This window comes from Marmota monax, unplaced genomic scaffold, assembly GCF_021218885.2.
Source record: "Marmota monax isolate L192 unplaced genomic scaffold, Marmota_monax_Labrador192_F-V1.1 WCK01_AAM20220418_F8-fsc00198, whole genome shotgun sequence".
NCBI classification, from domain to species: domain Eukaryota; kingdom Metazoa; phylum Chordata; class Mammalia; order Rodentia; family Sciuridae; genus Marmota; species Marmota monax.
The window spans coordinates 3,193,297-3,220,037 of record NW_026693558.1 but is presented as its reverse complement, the minus strand read 5'-3'; the positions used below and the strand labels follow the sequence as shown (position 1 = coordinate 3,220,037).

Sequence of the window (26,741 nt, the reverse complement as noted above, 5' to 3'; positions counted from 1 at the left end):
CACATTAAACTTTAGGAGGCAATCATCTTGGTATGTATAAAACACTTTTAGATTTAAACTTCTCACCATCCACAGAACCTAAGAATGCTACCCTGGGACAATGTTTGGGTATTCACTTTTTGCTATATATTTTTTTGTCCAATCCCAAATCAAAACTTTAATGTTAATCTAAATATACATGAAAAATAAATTTAGAACAATAAAACATACTTGCAAATTATTTTAGAATTAAAATATTACTACTAGCTTCTCACTTTAAGCTACTATCAAATTTAAAGTGTTCTTAAAATTATGTTTTAATTACACTTGAGAAAGTATACCTCTGTAAAACAGCATCACAACATCTTGTAGGATGCTCAGAATATTTTAAAGTAAGTTTCAAAAATAAAAATATCAAATATTTTATCTTACTGCTTCATGCACAGTGTGATATGTTGTAGCAACTCAACATTTACTAGGATAAATTTTTTAATTTCACATTTTATTCTATGTATCACAAATCTAATATATGTATACTTAATATTTATTCATAAGCATTTATACTGTGTAAATGCTGTATAAATATTATGTATATGTGATTTGTTACAATTTACAATGTTGATCTGATGTTGTTTTTGAAATTTTCTGCTCTGAATTTCTGTAATTTAACATTTATTAACAAAAATATGTCTGCATGCATTCTGCCCTTTAATAGACACCTAATATTTTCAGGTCAAACTAAATGAAATTTAGCTTTCTTGCAAGTTGAACTTTGTGTTTATTTACTCCAAGGTTTTTTTTATTTTATTATTTCAATAATTTACCCTTCTATATTTTTTATTTATTCTAATTAGTTATTCATGACAGTAAAATGCATTTTGACACATCATACATAAATGGAGTATAATTTCTCATTCTTCTGGTTGTACATGATGTAGAATTACACTATATATATAATCATAAATGTACATAGGGTAATAATGTCTGATTCATTCTTCTATCATTCCTACTCCCTACTCCCTCCCATTCCTTTACTCTCCTCTAATTCAAAGTACCTCTATTCTTCCCTAGCACCCAGCCCCTTATTGTGAATTAGCATCTGCATATGAGAGAAAACATTCAGCCTCTGGTTTTTTGGGATCATCTTATTTCACTTAGCTTGATATTCTCCAGCTGCATCCACTTACCAGTAAATGCCATAATTTCAATCTTCATTAAGACTGAGTAATAGTCTATTGTGCATATATACCACATTTTCTTTATCCATTCATCTGTTGAAGTGCACTAGGTTGGTTCCATAGTTAAGCTATTGTGAATTGAGCTGCTATAAACATTTACATGGCTACATTAATGTAGTATTCTGACTTTAAGTCCTTTGGGTATAAATTTAGAAATGAGATAACTGCATCAAATGATGGTTCCATTACAAGTTTTCTGAGGAATATCCATACTGCTTTCCATATGGTTGCACCAATTTGCAGTCCCACCAGCAATGTATGAATATGCCTTTTTCCCCAAAATCTTCACCAACATTTATTTTTGCTTGTATTCTTGATAATTGTCATTTTGACTGGAGTGAAATGAAATCTCAATATAGTTTTAATTTGCATTTTTCAAATTGCTAGAGATTGTACATTTTTTCATATGTTTGTTTATCGATTATATTTCTTCTGTGAAGTGTCTGTTCATTTTTTTGGTGTTAAGTTTTTTTGAGTTCTTTATACATCCCGGAGATTAATGCTTTATCTGATAAAAATATATCTAACTATATTTTTCATACCTGCTTCCTGTATTCACTCTTTTCCCTCTTCCTTTCCTTTCCTTTCCTTTCCTTTCCTTTCCTTTCCTTTTCTTTTTGTTTTTTAATGCAATACTGGGGGCTAAACCCAGGACCTTGGACACGCTTGGCAAGAGCTCTAATACTGAGCCCCATTTCATTTCCTTATCTCATCCTCTCATTCTTTTTTTTTCCTTTAAGATGTTTAAGCATAATGATTCCATTTGAAGATGAAGGTCTATAGGAACTTTGTGCAAAAATACTACTTTAGACATCCTACAGGAAAGAATGTTTTAGGGTTGAATACAAAAGACAGATATATTTATTTTAGTTTGAATAGCAAGAAGAGGGATCTCACATCCTTCTCTTACTTCAAACAGATCATGTTTAGCTGACATGACTAAGGGTTCCGGGATATTAACCTGTGACCTGATTTTTTATAACTGCAGCAGTGTCAGCTTTCAATTAACAGGCTTTTTTTTTTTTCCAGAGGAAAATGTACGCAGCTTCGTGGTGTGTACAAGCCCAGAAAGATGAAAATTCCCATTTCAAGGAAGTACAAGGTATCCTGGTATAAGAACTGATGGTGGCATGTGGTTAAAAGAATTCACATTATAATCCTATAGATAATGTGGACAATATCTATTGAATATTGTCTGCAGATAATAAATAAATGTGCAAAGTCACTGATTATAGAACAATCAGGTTGTGTTTCATAACTGTTTATTGAACTAAATGGAAGCAGGTTAACCAAAGAGGTATTAAGAAGGAATGAACACAGCACAAACTACAATCATTCTTTCTCAAGATTTTCAAATATCCATTTGCAAAAACAAAACAAAACAGAACAAAAAAATGTGACTATAACTTTGCTGCTTATTAGAAGGAAAATGTTAACTTACTAGAAAACTCAACTTCTTGGAAGAAAGGCAGCATACATTGCTTCAGAAAGAATGACCTAATTAATGATGAATCTATTTCTAGTTGTTGCAGTGATGAGCTCTGTAAATTTGAGAAAGGGATTCATTTTTAGTCTCAGATTTCTTTTTATGCTAATGAAGTAAGTCAACACAAATACCTCATATTCTCACTTGTATGTGAAATTTAAAACAGTTGAACTCAACTAAGCAGTATGTGGAATGGTGGTTATATTAGGGAAACAGGAGCAGAATGGGAAATGAGGGTCCAAGGGTATGAAAATCTCATTTATAAAGGAGGAACATGGTTGGTTGGTTTATTTTGTTCCTTACTTGCTTGTTTTGAGATCTATTGCACAACATGCTGAATATAGTTAATAAAAATTTTATATTTCAAAGTTGCCAAGAGAGTAAAATTGACATGCTTCCCCAAGAAAACATGTTAAGTACTTGAGGATGCATATGTTAACTAGCTTGATTTATTTATTCCATATTATATTAATAAGTCACAATAACATTTTTGTCCCCTGAATTTATAATTATAAATAGTCAAAATACAATAAAAATGTAAAATTTTAAAAATCATTTGTGTAAAGACATTTCAAGAAAAATAAATTTGAAATTTTTCTATGTCAATGTTTATATAGACCCTCTGAAAATTTGTCTCTTAATGCTTAAGAAAGAGACAGTAACCAGATAGACACTAATATATTAGTTTTCTACTGCTGTTGAAACAAATTAAACCAGAGCTGCTTACAACAACATAAGTGTATCAGTTTGGGCTCAGAATTTCAAAATGGAACTCAAGGAATAAAATCAAACTACTTTTCTTTCTAGAGGCGATAGGGGAAAATTTATTTTCTTGCCCTTTTCAGCTTCTATTGGTTGCTTTACTTTTTTGTTATCATTTTTTAAAAAATTATTCTAATTAGTTACATATGACAGCATAATGCATTTCAATTTATAGTACACATATCAACCACAATTTTTTCATATCTCTGGTTGTACACAATGTAGAGTCACACCATTTATGTCTTCATACATTCATCTCATTCCACTACCTTTCCTACTCCTATGATCCCTACCTTCCTCTCCCTCTCCTTTGCCCTTTCTAGAGTTTGTCTATTCCTCCCATTCCCCCCCACCCCACCCACCCCCCGCCAATCCCCATTATGAATCAGCATCCTTATATCAGAGAAAAAATTCAGCATTTTGTTGTTTGGGGATTGGCTTATTTCAGTTAGCATTATATTCTCCAGTTCCATTCATTTACCTGCAAATGCCATGATTTTATTCTCTTTTCATGCTGAGTAATATTCCATTGTGTATATATACCACATTTTCTTTACCCATTCATCTATTGAAGGACATCTAGTTTGCTTCCACAGTTTAGCTATTGTGAATTGAGCTGCTATGAACATTGATGTGGCTGCATTACTATAGTATGCTGTCTTTAAGTCCTTTGAGTTTAGACATAGGAGTGGGATAGCGGGGTCAAATGAAACAATCAATAAGGTGAACAGAGAGCCTATATTTTGGGATCAACTTTTTGCCACACTCATGTCAGATAGAGTATTAATCTCCAGGATATATAAAGAACTCACAAAACTTTCATCAAAAAAACAAACAACCCAATCAATAAATGGGCCAAGGAACTGAACAGACACTTCTCAGAAGAAAATATACATTCCATCAACAAATACATGAAAAAATGTTCAACATTTCCAGTAATTAGAGAAAAGCAAATCAAACCTACTCTAAGATTTCATCCCATGCCAGTCAGAATGGCAATTATCAAGAATATAGACAACAATAAATATGAGGGGAAGGCACACTCATACATTGCTGGTGGGACTACAAATTGGTGCAACCAATCTGGAAAGCAGTATGGAGATTCCTTAGAAAATGTGGTTGCTGCACTCTTTGGCTCAAGGTCTTTCTTCATTTTCTATCCAGTAGTGGCTGGTTGAGTCATGACATTACTACGTCTCCCTCAGACCTCAGCCAGGAAAGGCCTCGTGCTTGATCGGGAATCCCTCTGTTTTAGGTCTTTGATATAATCACATCTGCATATTCCCTTTTGCCAGGTAAAGTAGCATATTCACAGTTTCTTAGAATTGGGGTATAGATATTTTGGGAGGCCACTATTCCACATATCACAAAAAATATTCTCAATAGTCTTTATCAATAGTCATGTGAACACTCCTCTATGTGAAATTTGGCTTAGACTTACTTAGGGGAGCAAAGTGTTGCTTAAAATCCACAACCCACAAACACAGTATCTCTTAGGAATGCTAACCAAAAAAATGTTCATTCAAATTTGCACAAAGTTCAAGTCTTCACCTGAGAAATATAGTTCCATCAACAACAGGAATTTTCTCTTCCTTCTCCTCTTCTTTATTCTCTTTTCATTAATATAACTCTTGTAATTAGATCATTGTATTATACTAATTAACATTTCTTAAATATTTTTTTGAAAATAAAGCAATGAATAGGTAGATAAATAAATGATAAAATTGTAGAGGTATAACAATTATACAACTGCCTAACATCATGTTGTATCTAGCTGAAAGAACAGGATGCTGAATGAGTTACCATTATTCATCTGGTAATGTGGTACGGCAGATTTACATTGATAGTAGAGTGCAAGATGGATTAGAGGTCAGAAGTTTAGATGAATGCTTATATCCCTTGTCTATTGCAGTATAACAAAACATCCTAAAACTTAGCGGCCTAAGTTGCTAACAACTATAATAATTTATTTTTCTCAGAAAGTTATAATTTTTAAAAGCACACAGGCATTTCTTGTCTTTGTTTCAAATGACTCATTTGGGAACTGGAGGATCCTTTCTCAAGATGGCTTACACACATGACTGGAAAGTTGGTGCTGGCTGTTGGCTGGAAGCTCCACTGCATTTATGGGCCAAGGTCCTGTGCCTCTCAACATAGGGCTCCCCCAAGGCTGCTTGAGCTTTTTTAAAGCCTGATTTCAAAAGCAATCATCCCAAGGGAGCAACATAGACATGTCTGCATTTTTAAAAATCTATTCTTAGAAGTCATTTCATCCTACTTTATTTTTGAAGCTGAACACAGGTCTCTCTGAGCTCAAGAGGAAGAAAAATGTACCTCATCTCTCAATGGAAGAAGAATGAAGGCCACATTATAAGAAGAGCATGTGAATGGGAAATCTTGCTGCAGCCACTTTTGAAAAATATGATCTCCCACACAGGTTTCCAAATATGAAATGATAGGAACTTAAATTAGAGAAGGAACAACAGATATAAATAGGAAAATGTGGATGCAAGAAATGAGGAATCCAAAGACAGGAGACATAGCCAAGAGACAAAAGAACTCTAGAATGTCAGAGAAACCACTGATTGGGGAAAAGTTAATGAGTTTCAGTGCAGACATATTGAATTCTTGTCCCATACACATCTTCACTCTCTTTCAGGCAAATGGTTCTAAATTTGATTTTTTTTTCCATATCTATCTTCAGATTCCCATTGCTCATGTAAAGAACCTTATTATTGTGTATAATTATAAATTTATCATGGAAAGCATCTTCTCTTGTTGTAGGTGAATTTTAAGGTACTACACCATATGCATGTTTTGGACCTTTAATCCCAATATAATCATCACTTGTTATTGGTAGCAATTGATTCCATAACCACCACTTTTCCCATGGATGCACAAATCCATGGATACTCAAGGCCCTTATACAAAAAAAAAAAAAAAAAAAAAGCATAGGGTTCGCACATAACCCATATATATATATTTATACATATACATATATTCATATACATATATTCATATTTATATATATACATAGTCCTGTATATTTTAAGCCATCTCTAGATTACTTGTAATACCTAATAAGATGTGAATTATATGTAAATAGTTATAATACTATGTTATTCAGGGAATAATGACAAGGAGAAAAGTCTATACATATTCAGTACAGTTATAGTTTTTAAAATATTTTTTCCATCTGTTTTGGCTTTATATGCACATATGGAACCCAAGAAATTCAGAAGTCAAACTATATTTGCTTTTCTAATGCTGCTGAAGATGTTGATCTGGGGACCAAACTTTGTGAATCTCTGATTCAGGAGATTGCAACTTTTTGGGAATTTTCCAAAGTTGTTATTTCCACAAATCATATGGTCATTCTTACATTTTGATAGAAATTTAAAAACAAAAAGAATTGTGTGCCCATGACCTTCATAATTTTTCACCAATAAACAGAATTTTTCTCATTTTCACTTTTAGATGTAATGCAGAGGACATAAGTTCACTTTTAATCCTTCTTTTCTCGCTCACTGAAGCAGAGTTAGGCTTTCCATCTCAGTGGTGTTTCCTTCCATTAAACTGGGAGTTAAATTGTTTTTGAGAGGTCAAGCTAGAAAAATGAATACAAAATTAATAAAGTCAAGTTTCTTAAGTGCTCATCTATTGAAGGTAGGAAGTCTTGATCAAAAACAGAAAGAGTAGTAGTAGAAACTCATGTAAGTGTTGCCTGAATGTGATAATGTAATTAAAGTATAATATTAAAGATTATATCTACTCAATAGGACAAGAAGAGAGGAGGGAATCCAAGAAAAATGGCATAAAATAAGCAAGAATTTGGCTGCACTCAGCAGTGGTAGAAAGAACAACAGGGTGAAAAACCTGGTGACAAGTGTCCTTGTCATCATATATGTGTGTTCCAATAGCAGAGGAACTCTGTAAAAATAGGGAGTTTGTTCACTGATGTTAGTCCAACTTTTAGCACAATGCTTGATAGTGAAGAAACATGGCCATTATTAGATATTTGTTAAGTGATTTCTTATTTGTGCCTGGTTCTACAAGTCAATTTTAGAGTTGTTGCCTATGGAACCTCTATATGAGGTCAGTATTGTAGTGGATTATTTTTATCATTGAGAAGTTATTATTCTGTTCATTCTCCCTTGATCCTCCAAATACTCATTTTATATATCTTTTAGAACTAGGTCAATTTCTTCTTAAAAGCAAGCTAAGGTGTTTCTAGTATATAGCCATAGGGTCATCTTTTCTCCATGTTCTTCAAGTGGATTTAAATGATATTATACAGACTATTTAATTTGAGTAAATGAAGTGTCTTCTTTTCCTACTGAATGTACTTTTTTAATATTTATTTTTTTAGCTTTTTTTTTAGGTTGGCACAGTGTCTTTATTTTATATTTATGTAGTGCTGAGGAGCGAACCCAGATTCTCATCTACAATGCGGCATGCTAGACGAGCGCTCTATCACTGAGCTACAACCCCAGGCCCCTGAATGTACTTTTTTATCACAGGATATAATACCACAAAAGATATATAGTTTGATGATGGAATCATAGACTATTAAGACTAAAAAGTAGAATGAATATTTTCTACTAGTAGTATTGTTCATAAAATTTCCCCATGGGGGAAAAATATCTAAGGAAAGCGACTTTCACACAGTAGGGTACTGTACAGAAAGAAGAGTAACATGAAACACAGCTACATAAGATACAGATGGCTTTCACGTTGTTGAATTAATGCAGCAAAACAAAGAAAAATACATGATGTGTGGCTCTGTTTATATAAAGAACCAACTTGGTAGTATTAAACTCTATTATTTATACACATGGATCATAAAACTATAATGTAAAGCAAGAAAATTGCTGTAAAATATTTGGAACAGTTGTTTCCCAGAGGAGAAGGTTTAGAGAAAGAGGAACCTTGGTGAAGAAGTGACACCAAAGTGAGAGTCAGTGTGTGGGTAGACACATAGGATTATTCTTCAGAGATGCAAGAATTTGTTTCTGACCTACATGGATGTGAACATTTTTTTTCTGTTTATTAAGTAATAAATAAATACATGCAATTTACATTCATTTAAGAGTTTACACTTTTCAAACAGAAGAATTTCCAAAAGAATTTTGAATGTTCTCACCATAAAGAAATGATAAATATTTGAGGAGATATGTACGTTTAGACTTATTTCAAAATATCACCCAACATATGCAGGTATTGAAACATTGCATGGTATCCAATAATGTATATAATATTTTTTATGTCTCAGTTGCAAATTTTTACTTAAATAAAAATAAAAACATTTTTAAAACTGTTAGTAATATTGCTTTAAATCTGAACTGATGAGAGAAGGCATCTCTTGGAAACCAAGTAGGACGATATTTGTCAACAATCAGCACAGTTTCCTAATTCTTTTTGCATTTGTTGATGGAGTTCTCATGCATTTTGGCCTCTAGCTCAGTGTTACCTAGCGACTTAACTGTAGTTGAATTTCTGTGTACTTTGAAAACACATTTGTAATACCTTTGACACTGCAGTAGCGCTACAGAGAATTAAAGAAACACTGAAGCAACTCTAGACAGACATGTAGAGTTCAACGTGTCACCATATAAGGTGACTATTAAGTCAAGAAATGTAATCTACTCTCAACTTTGTTAGTTAGCTTCTATAAAACTGTATCAGGCAAATTTGCAAAGTACTGTCTTTCAGTTTACCCATCAAAGCTGCTTTCACTTGTGCCTCTCCTCAAATTATGCTATCACTTCTCAACTCCTTAGCTCAAGGGCACAGAAAATGAGCCATCACCTTTCACTGACTTTTCTCAAAGGGGAAGTGTATCATTCCCTTTAGCTTAAAGTGTAAATCTCTTTGCCTATAATCCCTTAAAGTGAACATTTTTGTTTGTTTCTCCCATAGAATTTTAAGTAGGAAGTCAAGGCAGGCAAATACAATTACATTTCCAGTAAGGATTCCATTCTATCCCAAGTAATTCCAATTGTAGAATTAGATGGCTATACTTAGTATACTAACTCTAAATTGGTAACTGATTGAAGAATACTAATATGACCTTCACGCCAATCTGAATCTTTTAAATGAACCTAAAAAGAATCTTCCATATAAAATTGGAAGAGAGCTAAGCTCAGAGTTTCTTGTGTTGAGTATTAAAACTACCATTAACACTATCAAAACTATGATTAGCATCTATGCTCATTTTTCTTTTAGGCTCTTGTTTGTGGTAAACTGGGGCATAGTTCAACATCACTTAAAGAAAATTCTTGAAAAATTTTGTGCAAATTTATGGTGAGTGTTGCTAATTGGACATTAATTATTTTGCATTCTCCATGAATCTATCTTCTCCTGCTTTGTGCATAAAGTTCTGAAAAAATATCAAATAATCGTTTGTTAAATAAATTAACATTTAGGATCTAGGAATGTTGTTGAAATTTAATTTCTGCTTTTGCATTGGATTCCTTAGCTTTCCATCTAAAAACAAACTTCAGGTTTTAACTTATGCTTTACTCCTTAATGACAGTCTCTGATACGCTCACTCCATTTTCCTCTTTCTCCTCAGAGTTCCCTGAGAGTCATGTCTCATAAAAATTGATTTGTTTGTTTTATGTTTGGTTTACTTCCAAACTGTTTCATATGTATAAATGGTATATATTTTAAATTTGAATAATGAAAAATTGGGAAATCTGTCTCACAATTTTAACTTCTAATTTTATCTGCATTTCTTTTAGATAACTTAGAATTAGCAGCCTATATCACATGAGTTTTATATAATTATCTCATCCCTTGGGCCCTAGATTTATTCATATTTCATCTCCAGACTTAGAACAGTAACTGGCAAAAGCAATTACCAATATATACGTGTGTGTGTGTGTGTGTGTGTTTAAGAGAATGAATATTTTTCAGAGTGTTAGCAGTCTTGCTCCTATCCATCCACGGGTAAGTGTCAGAATGATGGGAGAGAGATAAAACACTATGTTCCAAAGCACCTGGGTATGGAGAGTCCATGTCACTCAAAAACAGGGACCCATACCAGGAGATGGTTATAATGAGCATTCCAGCCAAGGCCTGTGAGGCATTTCAAATACAGAGAGACAGTGCAAAAAACTGAGTAAATAAACATGGTCTACTTAATTCAAGAGAGAGCCATAATTTTCTGGCAACTGTCAGAACTATTATTTCTTATATAACTCTCAGTCACTGTGAACAAAGTCTCCAGTAGATTCCTCTACTTTTTGCTTTAATCTAGTTATTCCTGCTACCCTAAGTACTTCCTGCTTACATTTTCCAAGCCTTGTTCTATGAACCACATCTTATCACCCTTTGCTTAAGAAAGGCCTGTCCCCAGAGTCTTAATGCTCTTGCCTTGCTCCTATGCTTAATTCAATGGCTTTATAGGACATCTTGATAAGACCACTAGCTTGAACCACTAGATCTGGTCCTACTTAAAACACTCACCACCATTTTTTCCTTATCAGCTGATTTTTCATCATTTACCTGAAGAAAGTTAGAGATTACCTGTATGACAGTATTATTTCACTATTTTTTCATGAACTGGAAATGATGCTGAATACACATATGCTAAGTTCAAAGTAGTGCACATGGGGCTCAGAAGCAATGATGGAGACAGAAATAGTGTCAAAACATGCACATGGGGGAAAGAGGCACTAGGGATTCATAATAAACAACTAGTCCAAAATAAGCGAGGAGCAGGAGACATCAGTCTTTTCAATATTCTAGCGTGCATAAGTAAATAAATTTTCTAAACCAGGATTGTTACCCAATTTCTTAGTCAATTAACTCTGTACATTGATTATCCCAGGGCCTCATCCCACAGACGAATTCTCAAATGCCTCCTGTCTCTATTTCCTTCCTCTCTACATTGATCAAACCTACTCTCCATACCTCTTTTCTTGGACTAATCATCTCACCTTCCATATAATGCCATGAATACTGTAAATTATCAGTATGAAGAAGAGGACATCATTTTCTCATCCTAAAACTGAGTCCAGCAAGTTTCACTGTGTGCTCGCTAATTGTAAGATTTAAGAATAACATGTCATTATTTTACTAAATTATACGACATTATTCATAATTCCAAATTGGAGTCATATGTTTTTAAATCTGTGCAGTCTTCATTCTTATAATTTTTTGCTCTTTTCTGTTTGCATTTTAATCTACTATATCAGAGGCAGAGACCTAGTATTATTCATTTTTCTGTTTCCACTGGCAAGCATTCAACCTGGTACATAAAAGATGCTAATTTCTGAATACAAATGAACCTCAGACATGACATACTGCTGCATAATTCTACATCTGTGTCAATAATTCCATAGTCTAAAAGTTTGTTATATTTCAGGTAGAGGTAATTTGCCCTTCTCTAAATGTAATGCCTACTACTTTTATAGATGTAAATTCACATGCTTGGCATTTTATCAAATTATAGACAATAATACATTTAATAGAACACTCTTTTTTTTTTCTAGGCAATTACACATAAGTTAAATAAGAATAATCATGGTCATAAGTAATAGTTCTAACACTGAATATCAGGTAAGTGCCACTTTGTATTTGCCATTTTTGTTGTGACATTACATCCAGTTGTCTACCTCAAACAGAAAGTTCTGATAATCACATGAGGCTTTTATTTTAAAAAGTAACAATAACTTTCCAGGGAAGACTTGCTAAAGTGTATTTTGAAAGTTTAAATAAATGGAAATGGATTCTCTCATATCCACAAACTCACCTATTCGCTTCATCTTATTAAAGTGAACTTTGAACTACTAAGAGTCTTCCTATTCCTTTGTTTTTCTCTCCATTTCAGTAAACATTGTCAGGAAGGGCAAAATGATGTAGCAAATGAGTAGCACAAAACCAGTTTGTCACAGGGTTCTAGCCACATTCCAGCTGAATAAAAGGAACTTTTTCCTGCATTTGCAGGTTGCCAAATGCAAATTATCTTCATTCTCATAGTTTAAAAGATTGTATCTTTTCATTGTGGAACTGAAGACCACATGCACCAGCTCCTGCCACAGATACAAAATTTAAAATGTCTACCCAGTATATATTTACATATAATATTTAAAGTACATTGTGAGATGGGCTTTGCAGTTTATGAGGAAACAACTCATTTACATACCAAAGGATCTCTCAAAATTGTAAACTCTGTGTGTCTCTGACAGCTTGACTTGAGGCACAGAGATGTGGAGATGTTTGATGTTTAGAGAGCATAACTTGGAGAGAAAGGAGCAGGACTTTATTCACCACACATTTGCCAAGGATACTTATTTTTCCTTTGATGATGGAAATGACTATCTTTTTGTGCCAGGAAGTTCACCTATCTCTGTGTAACCCTTACTTGGGGCAATGCATGTTTATTTGACACTAAATAAGCACTTCCTATCAGAAACTATGCATGTCACTCATTTTATCCAGAGCAGGCAGGAATAAGTAAGAGCAAAAATTTAACCTTGATGGATCTTCCTAGAACTTTAATTCAAACAGGGTCTAAACTTCCTAAATTTATTCTCTTTAAATAAGTTATATTAGATGTATGCATGTTTTATATATTAAGTATATCCCTGAAATTTTTTTAAATGTGAAGAAAAAGAAAGAATAATGTTTTAATACTGTAAACTATAAACATCAAAACTATAAAACCAATAGCTTAACTGGAAAATCTTAAGCATTTATGTATTGTCTTTTCAAATTGATATATTCAGCCAAAGTTCAATGTAGATTATTTTAAAATTGCTAAATTGCCCTGTTTACGTTTCCTTAATATTAAATATTGTTAACTGATTAAAAATTAATGTAAACAACATTGGAAGCTTTAAATCTCTAAGGATTCCTAAGCCTTTACTATAATAGCTGGATAGCCTCAATTTATTTTTGCATTGTAAAAGGAGCATAATTTTCAAATTACAATCTCAGCGATGGCCAAATATAAACTGATAAACTGAATGTTTTCCATGAGTACTGTGTGCTTATGGAATAGGGAGTAAAAAGAGTCACTATTACAAAAATCTAACAAAGCTGCTGCAAGAAAAAGCTTCTTAGTGGAACCCAGGTGGGTCTCACACTACAGAGACATATTTTCCTGTTCACTTTTACTACAGATTTGACATTATGAATGTTTTGTCCAATTAAAAAAATAGCATGATCTTGTAAAAAGTTAAAAAACTTCCTCTCAACATACTGTTAATAAGTACCCAAGTTTCATCTGCTAATTTATTGCCCCTTATGTGGGAAATCCCATTCACCTCTTTTCTGACTTGAAACTACACTCACTTGCTACTTTACCATACTACCTTTCTCTTTTTTTTTTAATTTATTTACTTTTGCATTACAATTCTTAATACATCATTATACCATAATTTATCTTATCTCTGATTATATATAAGGTATGTTGACACCAAATTCACATACATGTATTTTGAATAATGATGAGGGTCTCCTTTCACCATCCATGCTATTCCCCTTCTCCCTCCCTTTCCCTCCCACCCCTATAACCTATCTAGAGGTAATCTTCTGCCCTTGCTCTTCCTCCCAACCCCATTTTGATTCACTCCCCCCCCTTATATCAGAGAAGACATTCGGCATTTGTTTTTTGGGGATTGGCTAACTTCACTTAGCATAATCTTCTCTAATGCCATCTATTTCCCTGCAAATGCCATGATCTTATTCTTTTTTATTGCTGAGTAATATTCCATTGTGTATAAATGCCACATTTTTTAATCCATTCATCCACTGAAGGACATCTAGATAGACTCCACAGTTTAACTATTGTGAATTTTGCTCCTATAAACATTAATGTGGCTGTGTTCCTGTAATATGCTGTTTCTAGGTCCTTTGGGTATAGTCCGAGAAGAGGAATAGCTGGGTCCAAGGCTATTCCCAGTTTTCCAAGGAATCTCCATACTGCTTTCCAAATTGGTTGCACCAATTTGCAGTCCCACCAGCAGTGTATGAGTGTACCTTTTTCCCCCACATCTTCGCCAGCACTTATTGTTGTTTGTCTTCATAATGGCTGCCACTCTTACTGGAGTGAGATGGTATCTTATAGTAGTTTTAATTTTCATTTTTCTGATTGCTAGAGATGATGAGCAACTCTGCATCTAATAGAAGAAAAAGTAATCATCTCGTGGGGCTAGGCCCCAACTTCCTTAATAAGAGGCCTATACCACAAGAATTAAAACCAAGAATCAACAAATGGGATGGATTCAAACTAAAAAGTTTTTTCTCAGCAAAAGAAATAATATGTGAGGTGAATAGAGAGCTTACATCCTGGGAACAAATTTTTACCCCTCACACATCCAATAGAGCTCTAATCTCTAGGGTATATAAAGAGCTCAACAAGATAAGCACCAAAAACCAAATAATCCAATTAATAAATGGGCCAAGGACCTGAACAGACACTTCTCAGAAGAGGATATACAATCAACAAATAACACTGCCTTTCATTTTCTAATTCGTTTTATATTTTTGATTGATATGCAATATTTGTACATGTGAGAGCAGACACCATTAAAAAGTGGAAAGCAATCTCTCATCCATTAGTATTAATATGGTTAAAACCTTCAGTTTTTATAAATGTAAGCTTCTCTCAATTCTGCTAATTCTTCTGACTTTCAATGAAACATACAGCACAGTTTCTCACAGCTGCTTTCCTTATCTTTTTCAAAATTCAACTTGAGCAGAAAAGTAGATTAAAAAGGTTTACAATTAGATTGATCAGGTTTATGGGGCACCTGCGTTTCTGTGATATTTTAAAAATAAAGAGCTTTATACTTAATGTTCTGTCAATAAACACAGTATTCCTGGGCCTAGCACATTTTAGAACTATTTTTCTTGCCTAATATTGAATATAGGTTTTTAAGTGGTTTTCAGGTTTTTGTATGAATCACCTCAAAAATCAACTTTTGCTAATTAATGTCTTTAAAAGATCACTAATAATCTTGAGAAATGATAGGCAACTAGCCTCTAGATTTCCAAATACAATGCATATATTTATAAATAATTATTTACTAGCCTATTGTTTTAAATATAAAGCATATTTCTAGGCCCTTCTGTGTATTACATGCATCTTCCATTTCCATGTCAGTAATAACAGATTGTTCAACTTAATAATTTATACTTATAAGCAAATTCAGTGGCCAGTGTCACTGAACTATAGATCTTATGAAAAGCAAATTCTTACTAAAAGTTATCTATTTTACCCAAAGCATCAACTCTTATTTCTTTTTCTTATTTTTTTTAATGAAAACGCTTGAATACTCACAAAAGTAGACAAAATGTTATAATGAAATTCCATGTATCCATCATTAGGCCTAACATATCCCACTCATATTCAATTCTAACCCTGCTACACATCATAGACCTTCCTTTCAGCATATTATTTACAAACATCATACCACATCATCCATATATATTTGAGTAAATATCTCCAAATAATGAATAGTTTTAAAACATAACCACCATAGGGTCATCACACTAAAAAACAGAATAACAATTCTCTAATACCACGTAACAACTTGTGTGTGTCAAGTTTCTAATCATTTCATCAGAATTGTTTTTAAAGTTGTTTGAATATGACTGAGTAATGCCATACACTACAATGGGTTGTTCTTTTTTTATACATTTCTTTTAGTCTACGCATAGCCTAGGCATCTCTCTGTTCCTAGTATTATTGGGAGGAACTGGCTTGTTGGTACTTGTGCTGCAGGGGTTCTCACAGCCTGGAGTTTGGCACACTCCTCATTCTTACATAGTGGAATCTGTTCTTATTCTCCTTCCTTTATTTTATTTTTACTTCTCCTCCTCGTCCTCTTCCTTCCTTTATTAAGTCACAGGAGTTAATTCTAGCTCTTATTGTATTGGCTGATTAGATTTTGCCAAGATTTTTGCCATTTTATGGCTTTCAGACTTTTATTCACAGAACTTTTTATTTCCCTCCAATGCCATATTATGGGAAAATAACCTTCTAATTTAACTGTTTCTCATCATGGTCCTTTTCTTCTGAAGGTACTAGCTTTCCAATGCCCAATTTAAAATGTGCTACTAGAATTAAAAATGAAATTTTTTATGTGGCCTATTGTTTTCCTTTATCAAGAGAATGGAGAACATACCGAGAAGTGATTGGGGCTTAAACCCAAGGCTATATCCTCACACTCCCAAGTGATCGCCACTTAATGTAAAGCCACCTCTTTTGGCTTTCATAGGGTAAACATAGATATGCTATTTGGATCTGTTATGGTTTGGATGTGAGATGTCCCCCAAAAGCTCACATGTGAAACAATGCAAAAAGGTTCAGAGGAGAAATGATTGGGCTGTGAGGGTCTTACCTGATTAGTGATTTAATCCCCTGATAGGGATAAGTATTAACTGAGTGGTAACTGAAGGCTGGAGAGAATGGTAATTAGGGCATGGCTTTGGTTTATATATTTGTATCTGGAAAGTGGAGTCTCTGGTCACCCTGATGTGAGCTGCTCTCCTCTGCCACACTCTTCTGCCATGATTTTAGCCTCACCTGGAGACCTGAAAAATGGAGCCAGCCTTCTCTGGAATAAGACCTCCAAAACCATGAGCCTCTGAATAAATTTTTCCTCCTCTATAATTGTTCTGGTCAGATCCTTTAGTCACAGCATTGAAAAAGCTGACTAAAACAGGATCTCCACTTAATTTCACCATCTGTTGTTCTAAGTGCTATAACTTGTATGCTTAGTTGTTAACTGTGGAATCTTGGTCTTTCTTCTTGAAAGCAATGATGGGGTTTTGGGGATGCAGAGTCTCTAGAAGCAGTGCAGTATGCAAAATAAATAAACAACTTTGCTCTAAATTTTGAATATGAAATCCTCTTACAGATTTGATTGTTTCAGAAGCAGTGAAATGAGTTTTAGCTAATAATAAGGAAAGAATTCCATATATAAGTGCAATGACCTGCTTTTGAACTCTGAGTTTATACAACAGCTTAGAAGTTAGAAGTACAACATATGTTCTTCTTTTAAATAGTTTCTTTTATCTAAATGTTCTAGAAAATGCCAAGTTATTTATATAGAAGATCATCAACTTGAGTCCATTATATAAAAAATTTGTCTTTCTTTATTTGAGAAGTTCTTATACCCTGAGAACACAATTATATAAATATTATTGCAAAGCCTACTACAACTGTATATTAGTTAATAGACAATTTGAAAATATTACATATTTTAAGAACTTTTAAAAAAATCTTTGCCATTTTTTCAAAAAAAGCTATTGAGTAAATTTTGCTTTACTACAAAATAAGTATTTAAAAGGCATTTTTCACAGTAATATATACTGTCAAATATATGCTACAATGTGAGACACATCTAGCCATGAGGCTGTAAGTCTGCATGAACCTCAGAAGGGGGAGTTAACTTTGGCACTTGTCTAGGAATAACTAAGCTTCTGGAAGCAAGGTGGAGGGCTATTTATAGCCCTAAACCTGAGTGCTATTTGAGTCTAATCCAGTCTGGGGCCTGGTTTAGCCTACTAAGTGTACCATGGGCCTGATAGAGCCATCCAACAGCCATTGAAATGATACTAACCTTACTAAATGTCTCTCACAATGAGAGGACATCTTCAACCTAACTCTGCAGTCAGACATGGATGTGAACCTGCATTACACCATATGTAGCTGTGTGAATTCAGGCACATTTCTTAACCTCTCTAAACCCCAGCTTCCTATTCTATAAATAGCCATACTAAGAGCATTTCAATTGGTTGCTATGAGGGTTGAATGAGCATGTAAAAAACTTAATACAGTGTTGAACATCTTATGTCTTCCAAATAAATGACCATTGCTTTTATTATTGCCATTGATGGTTGTCTTTATTAATTTAATTATCTTTATTAATTTATCCTGGCCAGAACCAAAGGTGTTATTTCTCTAATATCCTCTGAGGTTCAACTTTGTGTTAGTTCTCATTTTCCTGTTGCTTTGTATCTGAAATGCAATTCTATATCTAGTTATTCCCTTTCTTTTATCAGATGAAATAATACAACTTAGAACATGCAGTAGAAATCTATGTGAAGAACTCAATAAAGTCTATACCATTTACTATAGTTTAATAAGCACTGGGATAAGCCACAGCAGACATGGATTTTGTCCTCAGACCTCCCCTAACTACTGTGGAAGAGAGGTTGGATTGATGTGACCTGCACTCCTCATCAGTGAAATTGAGGACATTGGGCTTCAGCTCTCTAAGATGCTTCTCTAGCTCCATACTTCCTTCAGTGTTTGGTTTCTTGGGGATAAGTGAATGGAAAGGGTAATGAGTAGTTGACATAGGGCTTCTAATGTAGTGCAAAAGTGGTTGTGACAGAAGTGTAGCAGATGAGAGAAGAATATTCCAGGCTGAAGGAATAATGGCCTGTACCAAAATTCAGTACAAAAGCATACCTATTATAAAACACTGGAAAGGGGGTACTACCTATGGCCAAAAAAAAAAAAAAAGTTGGAATTACAAAGACAAAATGAAAAGTACATAATAGAGCAGCAGGCCAAACTCTTTGAATAGCCACAGAGAATTACTGTGGTACCAACCTTAAAATGCTAAGTTCACTGAGTTGGCAATCTAATTTTCATTTGAGAAATATAGTTAATAAATCATTCCAGAAAAGGAATAACTGCATCACTGAGGTTCAGATGACATTGATCCTATGAACTGTGAAAACTAGGGAGTGGGAAATGTCCATCACCCAGAAATCAGAGGTTGCTTTTGCTTCTTAAATTTATTACATTCAATTATTTTGTGGGTCACTACAAAAGGCCTTCCTTGACCCCTTTAACATCCACAGGAGAAAAAAAAAAGAAACAAAAGTTTAATTTCATATTTAGGCATTTTCCCATAAAATGTCTCATGAATCAGGTGCAAAGGACCATAACCCAAAAACACACCAGAAATGGTTCAGCCAGCTGACCTCCTGAATTACCTGGCAATACACACCCAAATGGAGGTGGGGACACATACTCATAGGCATCTTAATAACTTGTGCAGGGCTAAGCAAGAAAAGTTTTTAGACATCCTTCTTTAAGACAAACTAATGGCCACATGACACAGAATATCTCAGGAACAGGAAAAAATACTATTTATATTTAGTTAGCAAATTCTTAACTAAAATTGGTAATCCGTAAACCTGATATCCTCCTACAGAAAGAAAACAGAAATTAGTGTTAAGGAACCTAACTTCAAATCTTGGATAAGCTGTGGTCATGAGCAAGTCACAGACTTCAGAGTTAGTTTCAATCTGCAAAACAGGGTAATAATGCTACTTAATTGAATGAAATGGGCCTTAAATAAACAAATACATGAAATTCTGAATGAAACATATAGTACATAGAAAGCTCTCAGTAATTGTTATTAATTTAGGTGCCAGAATGACTTCTCCACGGAAAAATTGAGTAAGGTGATTGTTATAAATATTGACTGAAAATCTCCAACAGGAATTACTGTGTGTCTACATTAATGTCCACCCCCAAATACCAAAACCACATATTCTGTTTTACACTTGTCTGATTAAAAAGGAACCAGCACAGCATTCAACTGGGAAGTTGTCAAAAGCACCACCTGTCTTGTTTTCTTTTTACAGCTGTCAAAAGCAGATTTTAGATCCACCTCTCAAATTTTTACCCCAACTACAACCAAACTGTGTCTGTATTCAAAATGCTTTACTTTTAAGAATCCCTTTAAAGTAAGATAGAAAAAGAAGTGTGTGTGTGTGTGTGTGTGTGTGTGTGTGTGTTGCTGCCATGGCAAAATAATAACAACTATGTTTTAGGTATATATAACATCTAATATTCTAGGATACACATTGAAAAAAATCGTTTTAATCTTAAGATAGAATTCACCATTTGAAGTGAAAGAAAAATTAGTTTAGGAAAACAATTAGAAGTCTAACACTTAATTGCTTTATTTTTAAAGTCGGATTGATTTCTAGTGTGTTTGTGAAATTTCCAATTTTGTGTTCCCATCTACAGAAAAATAGATACAAATTTTTTAGAGCCGTTGTACCTTAATCACAGAAATTTCATCTTTGTGTGTGTATTTATATATGCTGGTTGGAATCAAAAAACAAATTTAAGGTTTCCATTTTTAAATACCATAAAGCAAAAATGCTCAAAATCATCTTTCTACATTTAAACATTAAATATAATATTTTAAGTTTATCACGGTCTCCATCCTTGCAAAGCTTCTAATTTTTGCTAGATGAGAGATCAGCCATGATGTTACATGACCATAGCTATTTATAGAGGTGTAGATGACAACTGTTAACTTGTGGGGCTTTTGGTGTAGCAGAGAACAGTTTCCACATGCAAAATTTCAGAGAAATCTTTTCTCCTTCCCCCAACGCACATATCTCACAGCTTCTCACCTTGAATCCACTTCCCAGATCTTGTATAAAATCACTGAACAAGATAATTACCTAAAAGCAACATTTTAAATGGACATATTGATGGTCTCTTTGACTGTCAATTTATACCACGTCCCCCCTATGAGATTCTATTGGAAGATGGCAGCAATACCTTCAGCAGTGATCTCAGTCATGGTGGTCGGGTAAAGTGAATCAGGTGGAAGGTCTGTCAAGAGGTTCTTTGCAGAGTACTTTACGATTGGAGAACTCTGGTAGAAGGGTCTGTGTTAAAACGTGAGGGCTCTTCGTTTTCCTGGCCGTTTCTGCTGCTGATGTGTTGTCCTGTTGAACTTTGCCTCTTCTCTGTAGAGTTCTCCCCCTGGAAACAACCTAAGCCCTTTCCAAAGCAGCACTTGTGGCTCAGCTAGGAGTATCAGCTTCGAACAAAAATAGCTTCATCTCCCTAGGACTCTTCAGCACTTTTTTTTTTTCCCCTTTTGGCACTCTAGAGGAACACACACACACACACACACACACACTCTCTCAAGCCCCAGAGATAGGCCAAAAAAAAAAAAAAAACCCGAAGAACTAAAAAGTATTGTCTAAGCCCCCGCAGTTTCTCTAAGATAATTACAGATCTTGGGGGTCTGTGTCAGAAAACATGAAATAAAGAGTTGAAAGTAATCTTATCCATGATTGCTCAGATTTATTCTTAGTATCCTTAATGCTCAGAACATTCTTCTCTCCCTTATTTGGTTTGGGGAGTGTCCTGTAATGTCTACCAGAGGCAAAGGGGAGGGCAATCTTAAGTAATTTTCTCAAAGTTGATTCCCTATTGGTCCAAATCTACTTAGCAGGTACAGTTACTTATATAGGGATAAACTTAAAATTCCAACAATGAAACCCTGAAGTTTTCTTCTAAAGTAGTCATGTTGTACAACATTAATAACTTCTAAACTCTGGTCAATAAAAATACATAATGTGAAGTAAATCATGTTACTTGAGAACTAGCAAAGAATTTACTCATTTTTTTTCTTTAATACCTTACAGAAAACAAAATCTTTGAATTTACAAATGAAGGAACAGAAAGGGAAGGTGACATGAAGTTTAGAAATTCACAGATAATATTTCAGAGAAAGACTTGACTTTTCCCTAGCTCCACTTTAAAAACAAGAATCATAGGATCAGCTAACAATTAGTCAAATTGGCTGATTAGCATTTCACCTTCCCACTCCTAGACAGGTGTTAATGAGCAGAGAAATATTCAATAGTTGGTGGTTGGAAGGAGAAGGAGAATCAAAGGGCATTGATAATCATAAACTCTAACCAGTCCCTGAATAATCAAGGGTTGACTATATTATCTTTTATTTTTTTCTCACATTCAACCTAATAAATGCTTGTAGTTTCATCTTTTAACCTTAACTTGCTGCCTTTGGTTGTCAGTCTTGAATTGGTATAGCACTTCATAGCTCATAAAGCAAAACTATGTCTGTTATTTGAAAATGTGAGGCTTAGAAGAGTGCTGTGACAGCTATTTGCAAAGACAAAGACATCCTCCATGTCAGAGGCTCTGCCTTTATTTACTGCTCCAAATCCTGGCACAATAGAAAGTGCTCAGATATTAGGTACATAAATAAATTAGTAAGTACTCAAAATTGTAGATAAGACTAATGATTTAGATAAGATGTTACACCTAGGACTGGTACCAGAGGCTATTGACTATAAGTAAGGCTGATATCTACCCCAAGAGGTAAGACCTTATTGCATATACTATTTGCAGCTTAAGGGGATCACTGCAAAATGGAAACATGCAAAATCCTGACAGCAGATCCTGGAGCCCTAGTTTGGTCTGGAGGAGGTATACTAAGAGCAGAACTCTCCTCACTGTGTCCCCAAAGACATCTCCATTCAATTCTACTCCAATGCTTCCAATTTTAAGAAAACATAGCCCCTCATATCTCCAGTCATCAGTCACTTTCATAGTCTTTCACTGTGGTTAACTGAAGGAATCATACCATGTGTAACTCATTAAGAATTTTCATGGGTCAGAGCCTAAATAAATTATCTAACTTAGAGGAAAAAAACTCAAGCTCAAATTGATTATTCAATAAAAAGTTAAAATGTGACTATAGAGCAAGAATACTAAATTCCTAGTGACTGGTGTAACTTTTAAGTTTGCAATCACTAATTTCACATTATACACATAAGAGTGAAAAAAGAGGAGAAAAATAATTCTAGCCAATACAGGATAATAATTTCTTCTAAATCCATCCATGAGATTATTTGATTAAACATATTAGACATTGAGAAATTAGTGTATTTCTTATTCTGAAAAGATACTAAAACTCTCTCAAATTATTCAAAACCTAATTGGTGAGGCAATATCTTTGGGTTCCAGATAGAATTCTGCAAAGCTTTCCAAAACCAAGTAACTAACATTCTTCCACGTGTATATACCTTTTTATAGGCAACTCAAAGAATAAGACACCACAAACCTTGCTTTTGCCCTTCTTCATTATTAAAATATGTCCATTCCAGAGAATTATTACTATTTCACTGGGCTCTTCCAGTGTGACCCAGAAGTGAAAATTTCCTCTTCTCAGCAATGGCTTCTGATGTATTCTCTCAATTGCTATTTCTGTACCATCAGCACAGGTAGACTTATCAAAGTTTTGCACATAGGGACATTTGTGAAAATGGAACATTAAAAACTTACCTATTCTATATAATTCAATAATAATCTATCAACATTTATTCTGTTCAATGGTGCATTTAGGCCAGCCTGACTCTCCGCCCTGATTATTCTAATATTACTCCTTTGTGATTTTCACTAGGTGTTCTATATACTCAAGTTAGTAGATAAAAATAACCAGCTTGCTGTTCCTTTTATTATCATAAACAAATAGTCAGTAAGAATTATACTGTATTTGGCTATAAATAAGGTTTGTTTCATTCATACTGAATTTCAAAGTTTAAAAAAGATTCAGAACATAGGCAGAGAAGTTTTGTTTAATTTTGGCTTGCACAAAATAAAATAAAAAGCCATTTTGAAGACCATATTGAATTATCTGACTGAGTTTCAATTTGTTTTGTCTCTGGAGAGATAAGAAGAGACATAATTGTGACTAAATAGCTATTTTCTGCCTGTCCCCTAATTTCTCAAGGACTGGGGATATTTGGAAGAAAGTGGAGTTTTAAGGCTATGTCTCAAAGTTTTCTGTTTCTTAGTTCACAGACACAAATGTTATATATATATATATATATATATATATATATATATATATATATATATATATATATACACATTGATAATAACTGGAAATACTGTAATTATCTCTGCTTTTTAGAGCACTTTTTTATTCCAATTTGTTATGTATGACAGCAGAATGCATTTCAATTCATATTACACATATACAGCATAATTTTTCATATCTCAGGTTGTACACAAAGTAGAGTCACACCATTCCTGTCTTCATACATGTATTTAGAGTAACTGTCCATCTCATTCCACCATGTTTCCTACCGGTATGGCGCCTCCCTTCCTTTTCTCCCCTTTGTTCTATCTAGAGTTCATCTAATCCACCTATGCTCCCCACCCCATTATTAATAAGCATTCTTATATCAGAGGAAACATTCAGAACTTGGTTTTTTGGGATTGACTAACATCACTTAGCATTACATTCTCCAACTCCATCCATTTACCTGCAAATTCCATGATTTTATTCTCTTTTAATGCTGAATAGCATTCCATTGTGTATATATACCACATTTTCTTATCCGTTCATCAATTGAAGGGCATCTAGGTTGGTTCTACAGTTTAGCTATTGTGAATTGTGCTGCTATAAATATTGATGTGGCTGTATCCCTGTAGTGTGCTGTTTTTAAGTCCTTTGGGTATATACCAGGTAGTGGGATAGCAGGTCAAATGATGGTTCCATTCCAAGTTTTCCATGGATTCTCCATACTGCTTTCATATTGGCTGCACCAAATTGCAGTCCCTCCAGCAATGTATGTCTTTTCCCCCACATCCTCACTAACACTTATTGTTGTTTGTATTCTTTATAGCTACCATTCTGACTGGAGTGAGATGATATCTTAGAGTAGTTTTGATTTGCAGTTCTCTAATTGCTAGAAATGTTGAACATTTTTCTTTCATATTTGTTGATTGATTGCATATCATCTTCTGAGAAGTGTCTGTTCAGTTCCTTGACACATTTATTGATTGAGTTATTTGTTTTTTGTTTTTGTTGTTGTTGTTTTGTTTTTTGGTGTTATGATTTTTTAGTTCTTTATATACCGTAGAGATTAGTGCTCTGATGTGAATGTAGTAAAAAATTGCTCCCAAAATGCAGGCTCTCTATTCAGCTCACTGATTGTTTCTTTTGCCTAGAAGAAGCTTTTTAGTTTGAATCCATACCATTTATTAATTCTTTATTTTAATTTGTGTGCTAAAGGAGTCTTATTAAGGAAGTTGGGGCCTAATCACAGTACATTTGTGGGATATCAAAGTTGAATAGAAAGTGACAGTTATTTGACTCTTAAGATAATAATTCGCACAACTTCTATGTGAACCTAAGTTTTCAGGTTGAATTTAATAGAATTATTTGAACAAAGTTTGGGGAGACAGAGTGGCAGGATGTAAGAAACTTTCACATTTAAAATAAAACAAAATAAAAACCACTGTTTTAGTGCTTTGGTTGAAGTAGTTTATCAGGAGAAATATACAGAAATATTCAGCTTCGTAGTTGAAGGAAATCTACGTTTGGAAAGAATAAGTATTGGGTTTTTAAACCTTAGAAGTAAGAAATAGAAGAAAATAGGAACATTGGTACATTGGAAATATACATGGGACCATTTGATTACATTTGCTTTCATTTGACCCTGAAATAAATCCTATCTTATGGCATAGAAATTCATCTGAATCTTGCTCTTGATAAACTTCACCTTCAGAACCATAGGTAAAAATCATCAGTTAAACTATTAGTTCATTAATCTTACTTCATCTCGATACTTCTACTCATTTTATTTTATGTTGTTTTATGTTCTGTTTGTGTCATGGCAAACCTCATTCTGCCCTCATTACTTTCTCCAAATGGCCTGTGCTCATTTCTTTAATCAACATTTGGAAGTCATTCCTTTGGTTTGGCTTACCATCTTATTATTTAGAAACAGTGTAATCCACATAGTTTCAAATTTCAGAAGGCATTCTAGGGCAATTAAAAACTTTCCTTACTTTAACTCTGACTCATGAATAGCTTAGTCTCCAATATCAGGCTTCATTCCCCACACACATCTGACATTGTCAAACAACCTCTTAGAAATTTGCCTACGTCAATGGAGTCTTCAGTTAACAAAGGCAAGGTAGTTGCCCCTACCTTTGTAGAGATTCCATTCTCTGAAGAGCTGGCATCTGTCCTCTTTCTTGGGATCTGCAATATTCTGCAGTAGGTGGTCCCTGTGTAGCCCATAATAATTCAGATCACTGCTTTCTGTTCTGCAATCTGTCACATTATGACCTTGTGCATTTTGGTGGCTATTCAAGAGTAATTTATGATTTATGCCTTCTTAATTTCCTTAGATGTCTTATAAAAGATAAAATAGCTGCCGATCAACTCTTAGATACAAATTTTTTATTAAATTATTTAAATGGATATTTTTACTTTCTAGTTTTGAAAAAATTCACAATGTCAACTTGTTCTTTATATTTTTGATGTTTTACATCATCAGCACTGCAATCTGTTCTATCTGGTTTGTCATTATTGAATACAAGCTGGATTCATCATTTTTGTGATTTTATTCATCAATAAGGAAATAACTTATTAATCTCATTGCTCAATAAATATACATTAGCTCTTTGTTTTGGGCACTAGGCAAGTTTCTGGTAATACAAA

At 33.9% G+C, this 26,741-nt stretch overlaps 1 protein-coding gene across 1 annotated transcript in view; it reads right to left on the bottom strand.

Annotated features, from left to right (window-relative positions):
* Window positions 1–21,550, bottom strand: part of LOC124102409 (triadin) — a gene marked incomplete at its 3' end in the record, with an annotated part of 122,816 nt that extends 101,266 nt beyond the window's left edge. The window contains 1 exon segment of the mRNA XM_046458677.2: window positions 21,023–21,550. Coding sequence (XP_046314633.1) covers window positions 21,023–21,044 — 22 coding nt within the window.
* Window positions 21,551–26,741: the final 5,191 nt, after the last annotated feature.